Source organism: Scaptodrosophila lebanonensis, unplaced genomic scaffold (genome assembly GCF_003285725.1).
Source record: "Scaptodrosophila lebanonensis strain 11010-0011.00,11010-0021.00 unplaced genomic scaffold, SlebRS2 tig00000043-arrow-pilon, whole genome shotgun sequence".
Lineage (NCBI taxonomy): Eukaryota > Metazoa > Arthropoda > Insecta > Diptera > Drosophilidae > Scaptodrosophila > Scaptodrosophila lebanonensis.
In genome coordinates, this window is record NW_022060545.1 from 14,281,414 (window position 1) to 14,297,801 (window position 16,388).

The 16,388-nt window shown below is 36.8% G+C and overlaps 1 protein-coding gene across 1 annotated transcript in view; it reads left to right on the forward strand.

Moving 5' to 3' along the window:
- Positions 1–12,324: 12,324 nt before the first annotated feature.
- The window catches only part of LOC115622312 (dynein heavy chain 3, axonemal), a 39,136-nt gene continuing 35,072 nt past the window's right edge, over positions 12,325–16,388 (forward strand). The window contains exons 1-6 of the mRNA XM_030516218.1: positions 12,325–12,697; positions 12,756–12,959; positions 14,994–15,035; positions 15,128–15,397; positions 15,814–15,965; positions 16,043–16,140. Of these exons, the coding sequence (XP_030372078.1) occupies positions 12,481–12,697; positions 12,756–12,959; positions 14,994–15,035; positions 15,128–15,397; positions 15,814–15,965; positions 16,043–16,140 (983 nt within the window). The 5' untranslated portion in view covers positions 12,325–12,480. The remainder of the gene's footprint in view (positions 12,698–12,755; positions 12,960–14,993; positions 15,036–15,127; positions 15,398–15,813; positions 15,966–16,042; positions 16,141–16,388) is intronic.

Here is a 16,388-nt window from a genome sequence, read left to right on the forward strand (position 1 = left end):
ACAACTTTCGCGTGATGGGTTGAAAAAGTTTGGCTATGAAATCTATAAACTTGGCACAACAAGCAGCTATGCACAAGCATCTATCTGCCCTAAAATGATTCCTGCTCTCCAAAGTAAAACTAAAAACAATAGAGAGTTGGAGCAGTTGAAACTTTTCGCAAATCATGCATATGATGTCAGAGCACTTTTACTTTGACACAAGCTGCTGGTGGTTACTTGCCCCAGGGCACCCAGAAAATAACTAATTAAAGCGAAAAACTCTAAGTTTGCTGCGAGTTCTAAGCCATATGTGTGGCGAAGCATTTAGGCACCAAACGGGACTTTCACTGATGCCATTTAGCTGAAGAGACGGTGCAGGGGAGAAGCAGGAACTGAAGTGTGTTAAGTGTGTCAAGTAGCAACAGTTCAAAACAAAACAAATGGAGTGTGCAATCTGTTGTAAACAGCCATAAATTTTGTGTGTGTGGGACCTACCGGGGGTATACTCGTACGCGTAGGGTGTGGACACCAAAAGAAAAATACAGTAACTATTTTTCTTTAATTTAAATGTGTATATAAATAAACATGCCGTTTTTAGTATTAAATATTTACCAAATTGCATGCGAACTAGTTTTAACTTTCTGGTAATACAAATGAATGTTTTATTTATTCGTAGTATTTCCAGATTTCTTTATTTGTAAAAATATTAAAACCACATTGAGAATATGGTTGTCCTATTCCAACATTTGTTTTTTTTATTTTTTATTATTATTATGCTGCGGAATCAGTCTGCAGTTTTGGCCATAATACGACAGCTTGACATTTTTTATAGAATTTTTAAAGCTGGAAGTAATTTTCAAATCATGCTTTATGCGATGTTGGTAGCGCCGTGATTCGAACCGAGTCATACTCAGGAAACGAACTCACCTTATGGGATTCATGTTAGCTCACGTTGATCATGTCTAAGACAATGGAGGAAACATCTTTGTTTTATAGAATTAGTGTGCTTAAAAATAAAGTTTGAGTTCTAATTTTTTGGTATGAGGTTTCTAAGAGGTCGGCCCGCACAGCTCTATTGTTTCATTCTTGCCAAAATATCAAGCACTTTGAAGTTGGAACTTCCGAATTCCATTTCAGACCCTGATACCTTCTAAACTTATAGTACAGCTGGAAATGCTTTTAAGATGTCTCGATTAAATAACTAATTTTTTATGTAAAGGGAGTGCAACCTAAAAGTGAATATGGTTTCAGATTCTTCATAGTTAAAAAAATATTATACTAATTTTGTGAAAATACCTGTATCACACATGAAGGGGTGTACATATTTTTGTTCAGTATGATGGCACGGGTGGATATAGCCACGTTCTATTCGTCTGTATAAAAGAAAGAAAAAAGGGAAACTTTTTATTTATTTTTTAAGACGCACGTCGATTCCCGTTTAATAAAGGTTTTGAATTCAATCAAAAACTTGCACATTCAATTCAAATATTTTAGAAAACAGTTCTATTGAAAAATATCTGCATTCATCTTTTTTCTAGGTGTAACGGTATGTGTGTGAACGACAGCATGTTCTTAAGCGCAGAGTTCAAGTTCTCTGGAGCACAACTTTGAACCCGGCGGCAACTATCGTTGTCATAAAGCGGACAAAGGCGGCGTCAACGACGTCACCGACGCCGCCACCTTCGCCATCTTTATCGCAATCATTCACATCGCCACTTGTGAAATCATGGGCACCCGGTCGCAGCTTTATACAGTATATAGTATAGTATACTCGTATATATCATACGAATGTGTGCAGGATGTGAGGGGACGGCTGTTCTTGTTGTTTGTTGACTGAACTGAGGCATGAACAGCATATCGCACATTATAATATATATAAACGATGTTTTATGACAATCAATTTGTTACAATTCAATAGACACACTTGTGCGTTTCACGCAAACATCCAAATCAGGGAATGTGTATATGTATACTACGAGTATAAGCCCGCCGCTCTCATTTATGAGATTATTTGATTTGTGTTTTGACGTTGACATCCATACGCCGAGAAAGCCGTTGTTGGTTGCCATATAGCGAATTTTATGAACTAGAAAGTATCATTAATTTAATACACAAACGAGGACACGGTACAACGCACAGACGAGCGGTCGCCGCAGGACCGTTTGTTATGCTCATTGTAATGTAAATTCGCATGGAATTTGTTTTTCGCCTCCGCCATGCAATCATAAATAAACATTCGACACAAACACAATAAATGCCAAAAAGTTTTCGCCATGCGATAGTTGCTCTGCTATTATCCCTTTTGCTTGTTAATGCTGCCGACTGGCAAGCGCGTCTTGTGATGTCCGCTCCGTTGCCATTCAGCAAGGCATATCCTCGTAGTCCTGCAGCATCAGCATACATAGCGAGCTTTATTATTTTAATGATTTTGCAGCGCTCTCGCTGGTGGGCAGTGGCATTGTGTTTACATTTGTAATTCAATTCGCGGCAAGTTCTCCATGCTGTTGGGGTAGGAACAGAGGCAGGAGCAGCAGCAGGAGCGGGAGTAGGAGCTGCCTGAGCTCGTTATTATTTTACATGTCGTTTTCATTCGGTGGCTCACTATAATTTATTAGCAATTTGCATAATTTTCTTTCATGACAAAAATGCTGGCAGCTCCAGCTCCAGTTCCTGTCGCTGTCGCTCTTTCATTGGCTTTCTTTCATTGGCTGTTGGCATTGTGCTAACGCTTTTTGATTTAAGTGTGCAGCCAGCCCCATGTCTTTTCATACCCGGACTGCCGTCAACTCTTTTGGCAATGTTATGCAAATGCCATGCATATTTTACGGCTATGCCCACCCATATTTATACACACACATTCACACACACACACACACATGTCCGCTTCATAACCAGACGCCAGTCGTAGCTGTAGCTCATTATTGTTGGCAGTCGAAATTATGCATAAAAATATTAGTATTGGCGTTGTTATTACTATTGTTGCTCTTGCTGTTTTGTATTATCGTTGCCATTACCTCAAGGTCGTAGCTCCGTCTTCAGCAGCTGCCGCGCATTATCTGAGTCGCAGCCAAATACTTTCTAGTTTTTGAGACAGACAGGCGGCAACCAGAAGCTCAGCCTGCCTGACTGCCACTGACTGCCAAACATGTAGCCGCTTATTTTGCTTAACTTTCGTTGTATAAACAATTAAAATTTAATTTAAAAACTTTTACCAAAGAATAACACTGACGGTAAGCAGCAAAAAAATAAAATAAACGCACACACAGCAAGCAGCACTTGGAAAAACAAAATGCATAAATACAAATTTAAATACAATTTCATTATAACCTTATTTTATTATGCAATAAACATATGTGCTTAATACATATACTATATAGTGTGGTGTGATTAAAATATTTATTATTTCATGAATTAAAAAAAATATTTTCAGCGCAAGATATTTCATTTAACCATTTGTATTTTTAAGTTAAGTTAAATAAAATTGATTAAGATCACTTTAAGCTCATTAATTAATTGTCAACATTTACGCTGAACACAATAAATATTCAAAAATTAATTTTTTTACTTGTAATCCAAAGGCGTTATAGATTAATTCAAATTATATTCTACTCGAAGAAAGCCGCTTAGCGAGTAGAAAAATGGAGCACCTAATACTAAAGCGTTTATACATTTTAACAATATAGAACGTGTTAGAGTCGACTATAGAATATATTCCAAAAAATGCATACAAGTATATACCTAGTTCTGTTTTTACACAGTCTATTTTTTTTGGGTAATTGTTGCAATATTTCAATTGCCACTAAAGTTCTGAATACCAATATGCAGAGGACTGCCTATTCTATTTAAACAACAATAAGCATTTTGTATTATAAGATGAGATACTCGTAGCTTGTTAAAATAATTCATATTTAGACTTAATTTGACAACTTTTCATGTTTAATTTTAATTTCACTTTTATATTATTGTTCTTTTGCGAGCACACGCAACCCTTTTCCTAATCAGTGAAGCTTCCTTTACGCTCTGTGTTGTTCTCTATTTTCTAGTACGCAAATGTGTTCTTTTTCTGCGATTCTAATTCCAGCATAACTTTACTTATAATTTGGCCAACACGATCAATTTTGATAAGGACAAATAATCAATAATACGATGTAGTTCAATAAAAACATTTAACAATTACAGATGTTAAGAAAAATCACTAAAAGAGGGAGAAACAACCATTTTCCATTACTTGTTCCTTACTGGGATCCTTGCGTTCATATAGAAGAGGGAACGGCCATGGCTATACCGTCTCATTAACAATCTTGTATATCTGTGGGATCTGTCATGCCTTCTCTTCTGTGTACCATACATTAGCACTAAATTATAAGATCCTTTTACCCTTTGGGAAGGGTATGTATATTTGTGAATTGGAGTTGCTAAGCGCATTGCTTTAATTAAATTATAATTATTATTATAAATTGTATGAATTCATTTGACTGACAAATCTCAGACATTTTATTTTAGACGACAAAAAAGTATTGCACTAAGTGTGGTTTCTTGACCGATCGTTCCTTAAATATAGTTTTCAATAATTAAAGTTATATATTTTCTTCGAGTGTGGTAGTTAGCAGCCAGAGGCAGCTCATTAAAAAGCAGCCACGTGGGCGTGGCTGTGGGGATGGCTGGGGGCTTATATGAAGATCGGGGCGCTCCATTACGCAATCTTATAAACTTCTAATAGCGGCGCGGTCGGAGCAGATGGAGCTATGTGGCAAACGTTAAGCACAACTAAGCGAAACTATTTAAAACACAATTTACTGCAAATCAATCGACAACGGATGAGTTTTGTAATTAGAAACCATCACACACATACATGTACACCCGCTTGTCTTTAGCACCCACACACACACATATATATATATATATACGTGTAAGCAAACAACCAAACGCAACAGAAGCGTACAAATAGCAAACGTTATTTCATAAACACGCTCAAGTGATTTTGTTAACTTGTATTTGTGGTTGTTGCCACTCGAGTGTTAGGCATGGTGGGGCCTTTGGTGATGTTTGTGTGCATGCATGCGTGGATGTATTTGTGTGTGTGTATGTGTGTGTGTGTGTGAGTGTGTGTCAGGTTGCAACGCCTGCCATTTGGAGGTGGCTGGCTGACTGAGCTGAGCTGTTTGTTTGTTTGCCTCCACTGTTTGACTTGAAGGTATTAGAAACTAATTTGTACAGCAGCAGCAGGAGCAGCAGCAGAAACAAAGCTACCACGATACAAACAGCAATTGTCTGTCTGTCTGCCTGTCGGTCTATTTCCCAGGCTTTGGGCAACCAGTGTGTGTGCATATTCGGTCTTGGTCTTGGTCTCGGTCTCGCTTCTGCTCTGGGGCTTTGCCCTTTTGTCTGCCTGCAATTTAGCCAAAAATACGAAAAGTAAAAATCTAAGGCCAAGCCAAATCCTTCAAAGCAACCACTACAACAACAATAACCATTCGAGTACAGAGCCAAATCATATGCCTGCCAGCCGAACATCGGACGAGCCGACAGCGTAAAAACGTTCGTCTGGTTTTTAAGTCGCCTATGGCTTAAATTTTCTTAAATGTTGCTTTGTCTCTGGCATGTGGGGGTATACACGTATACTTATATACATATGTATGTGTTTGCAGCTTGAGCTTTAGTCAGGGCTCTTGGCGAGGAGAAAGGGGACGGGGCAGCTATAGTATGCCAAGTTTTTATGGTTTAACTGAATAAGCTCTTGAGTAAATATTTTTTGGCATATTTTGCTAGGCAGCTAAACTTTACAATGAAGTTGACGCTGGGGTCTGTTGGCAACATAACAACAATGAGTATAAGTATACCAACAAAAAAGCAACAACAACAACAACAACAGCAACATTTATCTTTTTGTAGCACAAACTATAACTACTTACGTGCTAGTGGTCGGTTGGTTGCTTGGTCGCTCGGTCGCTTTGGCATGCACTTAGAAATTTTGCGCTACGCAACCTAAAATTCGCCTCACGCACTAGTACATAGTTCTTTGGCGTGTGTATCTTGAAGATACTTGCAAATATTTGCTTCTCTTGTTGAAATTTTGTCTAAATAAGCAAATATGTGAGCTAAGCTCGGCTAAGCTGAGCCGGGCCGGGCCGGGCCGGGCTGGGTTGGCCTGTTCTGATGTCTGTTTGCTTTAAATATTTTTTCCTTCTTCATTATAAATAGGTATAGCGAAAGTGTGTGTATGTGTGTGTATATATAAAGAGCACAATATATGCAAATATCTATGTACACATATACTCGTACCACGCACACCTATGATATATATGGATATGAGTATAATTTGTTCGCTGCTGCAGCTATTTGCAGTAAATTTGCATTGATGATTGTTGACATTAATAACAAATATGTGTAAATATAGTTCACATTTTACAGTTTGCGCCGCGTAATGAAATATGTAAGAAAAAATCATATTGCATATTTCTTTTTTTTTTTTTTGTATTATTTATGTATTGGTATATTCGCGTGGGTCACGCACACTCATCAATATGTATGGATAATACCTTTGTAAATTATAATTTAATTTATTTTATAGTGAAATTTTTTAAAGGCCAATTTATGATTGCACAATGCGGCATGTAATTGCATGCAAAAAACTTTAATGATGGTCGCCTTGTGTCAAGTGATAAAATTTCATGTTGATTTTGTCGATACATATTTGATGTAATTTAAGGAATATGTATACTTTTTATTAATTACGACCATTATTAATGACAACAAAGGTGTCCCTAATAGAGCAAAAAGTGCCATGTTTTTTGTTATTCATTTTTATTGAAATTTAAATGAACCGACCAGTACAGTAATTAGCGTACAAAGTTTTAGAAAAATAAATGAAATTGGTGTTGCGGGCCACTTATAACTTACTTTTTCAGCTTAATGGGTTTCTTTTTTGCGTTTATGTATAAAATCGATCAGCAGTTAAAGGTATGCTAATATTTCGGGAACTGTTGTTAGAATTTTACTTGAAATTTGTACAAATGCATATACTTAATATATCAACTATATGTGTGTACATACATATGTCTACATATATAAAACATTTCTAAAAGTTACACTATGCGTTATTTTTAGATAAATTTCTCAATGAGTTTTTCCTTCCAATTGTTGGGTCAAAGTGTGATTTATAGCTGATTTGTCTTTGCCTTACACTCACAAGTATATACAAATATAAAAATATTTTATCTTCAAAAACTAAAAAGTAAGTAGGTGTATAACAAAACAAAATAATTATTCGGTGCAGTTATATAAGATCGGCATGGATGAAAATAACTTAACTTCTTTTGGGTTCAAATGAAACAAAATCATTATCCGCCGTACTTCCGTGTCCTTCAGCTGCAATTATTTTGGTTTTGAGGCTTCAAAAAGTTCGGAATCTGAGATCCAGCCCCAATCCCAGTGGTATAACATCTAACTTATTAAATAACTCTCTCCAAGTGAATGTTCGAGTATAAGCGAGCGAAAGAGACAACCCCTAATTTGCACGCCAACCCCTCTGTTTGCTATACTTATTATTGTTGTTGCCGTTTGCTGTTGTTGCGTGTAAATCACACGGCATTTGCGCCCGCTCCTGTTGCATCTTTTACGTGCTACTGCTGCCGGCTACAGCTGCCGCTGATCCTGCGGCCAAGATACGGAGGCTCAGCCAACGGTACGACCTCGGCTCACGTGTGACAGGCTTTTTAAAACCGCCCCTGTCGTTTATTTTCGGTGTAATTTTTCAAGTCGCGACGTCTTTTGCAGTTGGCCATTAATCACGTGGCCAATGTTGCTTTCCGTGCTGGTAAAAAAAAATAAATAAAAGAGCAAGAGCAACCGAAGAAAATGTAAGGACCCGTTGCAGGGCCTACGCATTCTTTAATGTTGTTCTTAAATTGTTGCACATTTTAATGTTGGCAGCTTGCCTGCCAACCGTTCCTCCTGTCAATAATTCGTTGACTTTTGTAATAATTATGTTGCTGGTGCTGGTGCTGTTGCTCTTGCTGTTGCTGCTTCATTTATCCATTCTCACACGCACTCTGGCTGTCCTGGAAAATGGGGTCACGTGGCTGGCGCACGTCTTATGCCGTCCCCCAGGACACAAGGCGCATTACAGTCTTTTGTTTACCCAAAGCCAATGACAAGCTAAATGCAATTTGATGCGTGTCATGCCCCCAGGCTGTGAGCGGGCGGGTGAAAATGCGTCGTAATCATTATTTGTGACAATTGATGAGCTAAATCAATTTTTTAGCGCAGGGTTAGACCGCCGGCCGGACTGACAGTGTGCCAAATGGAATTGCAACAAATGTCGCTGAGCAATGCTTAGCCCCCTGGTAGTAAATAAATATTTGTCACGCACAGCTTTAACGCCAGACAGACTGCTGGGATACGCGATCTCAGCAACGACACCTGCCCAGACGGCAAACACACATGCATCAGGAAAATTATAGTTTTTAAATGAAGCTTATAATGTTTGGATTGAATCTCATTTATATTTTGAAGAATTTTGTTGGGGTTAAGCTAACTATTTTTATAACATATGTATGTATAGAGATTTTTATACTCTGTACAAGAGTATATTAGTTGAAAAATTTAATAGGCAGAAGAAGGCCACTCCCCCGATAATGGCGAATTTCTGAAACTCCTGTAATTCGTGGAATTTTTCAATAAAATTTGGCAAGTATGTATGGCAGTTAGATTATGTGTCCTCATTTCAATATAATAAGCAAATTTCAAAGGAAGTCACAAATGTAAGCCACAAATATAATCTCTGCCCAAGCACTGCCTCCAGCTGTTGTGTTTTGGCTCAACTTTGTACTGCATACATGGTCATACATAGACACGCATAAAATCATTGAAAAAATGAACGAATTTGTAATATTACCTTTAGTTACAGTGGAAGCTAGGTTCTTGTTTGTTTAGGATTTTTAGTCTGCTTTAATTCTGCTATCCAAAAACGCTTTTAGAAAAGTCAAGTTTTTGACAAGTATATTCTGGTATATACGTTTTTTCTAAGTTTGTGTCAAAAACAAATGCATTCGCATTTACATAAAATATGTACGTCCTTGCAAGTACAGAGATATGTGTTTTTATTTTGCGTCGAACCATTTCGGAAAATTTTTAATTCACACTAAAATGTGCATATTAGAAAATTCACTATAAAGTTTAATAAAATGGCAACATTTCCACACGAAAAGATAAAAACGTTTAAAATGGTTCTAGTAATTCACATTAAAATGATGCAAGGATGTGATATAAATATTTCGCACAAGGAATACCAAATGATGTAAAAAGCAAATGTTCATAAACTATTTATTCAATTAATTAAATTTCTACATACGATTTTTGGGTAGTTTCTTTTAATATCCAATTGTGCGCATTTGCAATTTCTTGCTAGGCATATTACGCCTGAACTCTAGTTACTACATAGAATATTAACATACCAGTACACATGCACCCAAAATATACTCGTTTGTAAACCATAGCTATAAGCATAACTGGTCGAGCAGAATGCATGGTAAATGAAAATACTATTCCAATGCACAGCATATCGATCTGACCACTGACTATTAATCAAATTTCCAATTAATTTGCCACAATTAATTGTTGTGATAATTGAGCAGCAACATCGAAGTAAAGAGCGGGCGGAGCTTTAAAACGAAATGTGAAAAGCTGCTAAAAAGTACATAAAATTACAGTTGCATTTGTGCACAATGCAATGCAATTTGATTTTGATATTTTCTCATTTTTAATATGCTTACCTTAAGGATGTTGGGTTCTTATTGTACTAAGCGCTCGTAAGTATGCTATACAATGTGTACGCCAGCACACTGAGGTAAGACTTAGAGATGGGTGAGTGTTTGAGACTGGGAGCGTATTCGTGTGGTATTTTAATACGATATGTGCTCAGTAGTCACCATTACATTTTCAATATTTTGCAGCCCATGAAATTTCAGCCCAAGTAGTAATATTTGTTTGCCTTTATTTAGTTGCAATGATTTAATAATGTTTATTTAGTCATTATTTAACCTTTAAGATGAAAGAGATGTAACAGTACTTATATTATTGGTGGAAAAAATGAGTATATATATTGGATCTGATGTACAGCCTTCTTATATCGATAAGTAAGAATGGTAATATCCGTCTTAAAATCACGATTTTCTTCTATTTGTTTCCGTCACTACTGCTCCCATATTTTAAGAGAGGCTTGAAGTATTATAAGGAAATTTTGTGTAAGTAGAAATACTTATATATATATATATATATATATATATATATTTGTATATATATATATATATATATATATATATATATATATATATATATATATATATATATATACAAATCAATGCCACTTTTCCTTGTAATTTTATAACTCTGCAACGGGCTCATCTATCCAAACTAAATGTTTAGGCTTTGTTCGGACTATTTAGTAGATGGTTTATGTGAAGTTCTTTATTTATCACATTTTTTGTAACAAATAAATGGCAGATCATATTGTTAATGGGGATTTTGCTGTCAAATTGAAACTTTTTTAAAATTAAAGTGAAACTGCCAGGTGTAGTCACGACATATATAGTATGTACATCAATTGACAGTGTTATGAATCAAGATGAGACAATGAATTCTCCAATTGAATTTTTAAATTCATTGGAATCGGCTGGTATGCCACCGCATTGCTTCAATTTGAAAGTTGGTTCTTTGATTATGTTATTGCGAAATATTAATCCAAAACAGTGTAATGGCACCAGATAGGCAGTGAAAAATTTATTGCCAAATTTGATCGAAGCTACGTTCTTAACATGTAAATCAAAAGGAGAAGTTTGTTTGATACCGCCTATGATTCCAACCGATATGCCGTTTCAGTTCAAACGATTACAGTATCCTGTGCGTTTATCATTTGCGATGTCCATCAACAAGGCCCAAGGGCAAACACTTCATGGCGAACTTTATGTTGCCTGTTCCAGAGTCGGTATCCCCGTTTGTTTATTCGTGCTCAAAATAGGAAAACAAAATATATTGTTTATCCAAAAATTTTAGATTTTTTGAATAAATGAATTTGTTGTTCCAATTAAATTTTTTTATTATTTCACTTTGTATGTAGCGAAGTACGTACCGGGCCGCTAGTCTTATATATAATACAAGACATTAGTGAGCTTTATGTAAACTATTTTCCAACAAAAGAAATGGGTGGGTTCTAATTAAATTTTAAAAAATATTAAGTTCACCAAAATCTTCATTAACTTTTAAATTTCTTAAATGACAAGTGTTTATCGAGTGTTGTTTCACACACTCACGCACTCATTACTACCAAACTTGACTATTATATTCAAGACACGAATACACATATAGATTCTTGTATGTATATCCGTCTGTGTTCCTTTCTAGCTGATTATATATTTTTATGATTGTCAACATATAATCAGGTTCAATGATGAGTGCGTTTGCCTGCTCACCTGTCCGATGGGATAATAAATACACAAGGGCTGACAGACAAATAGAAAGACAGGAAGGCAGACAGTAAATGGCAAGGCAGAATAGACAGGGAGACAGAAATACTGACATGTATACGGAAGCAATGGCAGCAAAAATTCCTTGCACAAAATGGCTTACAGCAGCCACCGGGAACGAGTATGATGAGGAGCACCAGAACAAGGAGCACCTTTATGGAGTCGCATTTGTAGCGCTTTATTAAAAAATGTGCGCAATTCGAGAAATGTTGCCAGCAGCGCAGCCATCGCTCTACCATCAATGCTGATGATGTTGCTGCAGCTTCTGGCTCAGCGTTACCTGCCTGCCCTCACGCCCGGCTGCTGTCTGGATGTCTGTCTCCGGCACAGTGAGAGCTGCATACACAAATATCAAATATTATTGAGCGAGCTGCACGATAAAAGGCAAGCCTGGCACCATTGATGCAGTAACGGCTCATGTGTCCTTAGTGCGACTCAAGCGACAGCTGTTCGTCTAACTCCGATAACCACATTTGCAAGCGTCCATGTCGCGCCCGTTGCCACCGGGCCATGCTTGTTGGTTGCCTTGCCAGCACAGCCTGTGTTGCCTGCCGGCTACCTAACTACTCGATTACCAGAATACCCGACTATCCGGCCGCCCTGCTACCCGGGTTGCCATTGCTACCGTTGCTGTTACCGCCAACGCGTTCTAACTTTGTTTATAAACATTTCACGTATATCAGCGACGAGCACCGCGTTTGGCCACACAAATTCCCGTGTTGTAAACTTTTATTATTACAGTTTTTCAACGTATATCCTGACTGGAAAACAATGTCAGAAAAAATGTGCATATAACATGAAAAATAACGGCAACAAAAACATCGCAAAAACAACAACACTATAGTGAAATTTTGCATTCATTTTTTGTTTGTTTGCCTTAAAAAAGAACATAGACAGGTGGAGCGAGCAAGCTAAAAAAATACACTAAAAATAAGCCAAAAATCATCAATCTATAATTTATATTAAGCCCTGTCGCAGCATGAAGAAAGTAGCCCCAGACCGACGGCCCTATTGCGATTCCAGGCTGCAGGATGTACAAGTGAGGCGAAAACGGACTTTGCACCTTCCCCGTGTGAGTAAGGCACACAAAAAAGGAGACCGAAGACCCCTCAATGATTGTCCATTCTACAATTTGACTTATCGTTTCGATGAGTTGCCGCTGGACCCCGTCAAGGAGTTCATGATGGAGAAAATATGTGAGTAAAATAAGAGAAAGAGGAAGGCTTGGAAGTTTCTTAAACACATTTCTTGCAGCTCACATGCAAACTGACAATATTGTTGGTCGTTGTAATCGCGAGTTTGAGCTCCACTCATACGAAATGGTCGATGTGAAGACTTTGTACGAGGAGTGCGACGATGATAGCCTGAAGGACCTTGAGCTGGAGGATATCGTAATGCCAGAGAAATTCGAAATGCTCCGCGATGCCAAGGATCATAAATACAATTTTGATAAATCAGGTGAGAGAATGGGCATGAGAGCTGCTAATACCTGACCACAAGCTACAAACTGCAACACATTGTTATAAAATTAAACAACATATGCGCATTAAGGAACAAATTACAATTCGCCCATGCCATGAGATTCAAACAAATTGCCAGACATTTCATGTAATTCAATGAGCACAAACAAGGACAAAAACTGCGCCAACAACTTTACCACAAAAACATAACACATAATACTTTATTAAATGTGGAAAACATGCGCGCGAGTTCGACTCTCACTTCTTCTCTGAGCCGGTATCCAAGAGCCAGCACAACTCGATGGAAAATTGCTCACCTGTAAACATAAAAATTTTAAACATTATCCTTTTAACATAAAATTTTATAGCCAAAAAAAAAACAACCAAAAAACAAATGCGTATGACATTTATTTGAATATCCTTTGGGAGTGCAAGGCGACGCAGTGGAGCATTGGACGGGGGACTGGCAGCATGTTTATCATAGTATTTTATTTAGCATTTACATACACATTGCTTTGTACTCTTTCCCAAAAGAGTTTGGTTAGATATTTCTAAAGGAATGGTATCATTCCTTATAACAACAGGCCCTCGAAAAATATGTTCGGCTGCTTTCCATTTGGGCGCCTCTATGAAGAGCGATTCGACTCAAAAATAAATAGTAGTAAATAATTATTTGGGAGTGTTTGAATTAAAATGTACATTTTGGACGGAACCTTCCGACTTCAGTTTATACTCAGATTTAAAGACACATTTGAAGAACTAAATTAAAACGTCACTTAACGAAATATCAAACATATATTTAATTAATTAATTTAATTTGAAATAATATTGCTCACAATTTAATTTATATATTTGTATGTATTTGTTAAGTAATTTTTTTTACCCAAGGCTGAGTTTTAAAATTACTTGATTGCTGTTTCATTTGCCCTTCCCCTTTTGCCAATTTTAACCAAAAATAGAAACGGGTTCAATGGTATTTTTTTTTCAATAAAATTATAATATTAATTTAATAAAATAAAGAAGCTAACAAAATGTTTTCGCACATCCCAAAGCTAGTAGTATAAATAACTTGAAAGTGCAGCAATCTGCAATGCCTAAAATTTTTAGATAAGTAAAAACAATAACGATTCGAATGTAAATATTAATTAATTCAGCAATAATATTGGCTATTTCTTATAGTTTCTGTATTACTCAAAGAAAAGCTTATCTAGGACTTTAAAAATCATTTCCTTTTTGTTTAATTATTTATGCAAATTTTTCATCACACGGCGGACTTTCATACATTATTTTGTAATGTTTTGTCATGTATGTAGTATTTAGGCATATAGCGCAAAATGGTAGAGTATGTATGATGCGGCAAGCATATGAGTAAGTTCGAGGGCATTTTAGCTTGTTTTTGCTTCTGTTTGGGCGACTTTGTGATAAAAATGTTTCATTTTGCGTATAGTTTTTTAATATTTAATGCCAGCAATGGATATCTGTAAATGCAAATATAAGCATAGATGGGAGTTCAGTGGGATGTGGCCAATAAGTGAATGCGTGGGTGACCGTATCGTTGGGATGTGCGCATAAAAACATGTTGTCGATAAACATTAACATAAAAATGTGACAAACAGCCAGACAGGGAGTAGTGGGAGGCGGAGTGACACACACAGAGCGGGTGTGGGAGAAGTTGAAGGCATGTCGCATAGTCCATTGGCTAAATGACCTCTGGGATACAAACAAAATGGCGACAACGACAGGATATTGGGCTGTAAACCGAAATGAAAATTAATTTGAGTTTAATCATTTTAAAAGCGAATTTCGTTTGCGCCGACTTTCATAATAAAACAATTTCGCATATTTACATATTTACACTGCCTTTGAGCTTAAAAAGCAAGAAAATCAAATATGTGAAATGAACACACATATACACAAACGCACACACACATAGAGTCACACATAACCATTGGCATTTGCGACATGCAATTTGCAATTGCACATATCAAGTTTGTGTGCAAATATTAAATATTATGTTGCCTTTTTCACACAGCCTGTAATCAATTTCCCTGGATTGACAAATGGATGACTGGCGGTAATAAATTTTCATATTTACATTGCCTGCATTATTAAAAGTTTGCCACCCCAAACGCAATTACGCACACATCCACACTCCCTAACCTACAGTGCGTCCCAGCGAGCAGGAAATTTTCGAAATGACCACCGAACTTCTGGAAATATACCGACAACGTCGGGTTCGCATCTTTTACTTTGACTCCGGCACCCGTTCTTCGCTTTGGACCAATCAGTTGCGGCGCCAGCATGGAGGTCCTTCAGAGCTGATTGGCTCCTACGTCACACACACGGCCCGGCACTTACGCGTCAAAACACTGCGCAGCCAGCCTAAGAAGAAGAAGTTTGAGCCCGGCGACCACTATGCCCTGCGTACGGTACAAGGTGAGTAATTGTTTAATATTAGCACTAAAAACGTTAAATTTAGGAGTTATGATGATGAACTGTCTTCCACATATCTTTTAATTTTGCAAATTAGTTTAAATACAAGCAGGAGAAAACAGCTCATCTCATTTATACAAGTACGTAACGTACTTAACATTTTTCTTTTACATTAATATATCTGTGAAAATGATTGAAAATCTTCTAATGGTCCTCATTGGAATTAAATAATTCTCGATTATGATAACTTCATGTAAATATTAGGAAACATTTAGAAATATAATGTTACAGTTGGGCAGACCCGAAGTATCCTATTATATACCCCAAAAACCGTTAGATGCTCTGTGATGTGCGTTGTTTTCCGAGCGCACATCATAAGCAAAAGAAAAATGTCGAATCTTAATTTGAATATATCGCAGAATGTCGTAATGAGCTGATCCGTATGGGAAAAGTCATAGACGAACTCATAGAACCAGAGCTCGCTGAAGCGAAGTATAACATTGAAATGGGTCGCTTGAAGTATCCAGACCCACTCAGTTGTGATAAGAAAGCTGAAATCAAATTGAAGAAAGTAAGTCCATAAATTGTATGTCAATCTAACATATTCATGATTGATAACAAATTGTTTTATTCCCATGCCATATATAGCATCCGCCAAAGTGCAAGGTGACCACCAATCGTATAAAACGCAAGAACTTTAAATCTGATGAGGAGTTTCTTTTGTGCCTAAAGAAGATGGAGGCCACGTAAGTAGATTTTTGAAGCTCAAAAAATTAAAACAGAAGAAGCATTTCAAATTTGTATTTAAAAATATTAGAGAATATTGATGCATTTTTGAGGACTTTTATTAAAAATGATCAATTTTCCACATTATTGAAACGCATTAAGGTGAAATGGAAAAAGGCTCAATATTTCCACACATGTGTTTAATGCAAGTTCAGTAAATAATTTGAAAAAATAATTCGACCCTTTAGTTGGATTGCATTAGGGTTTT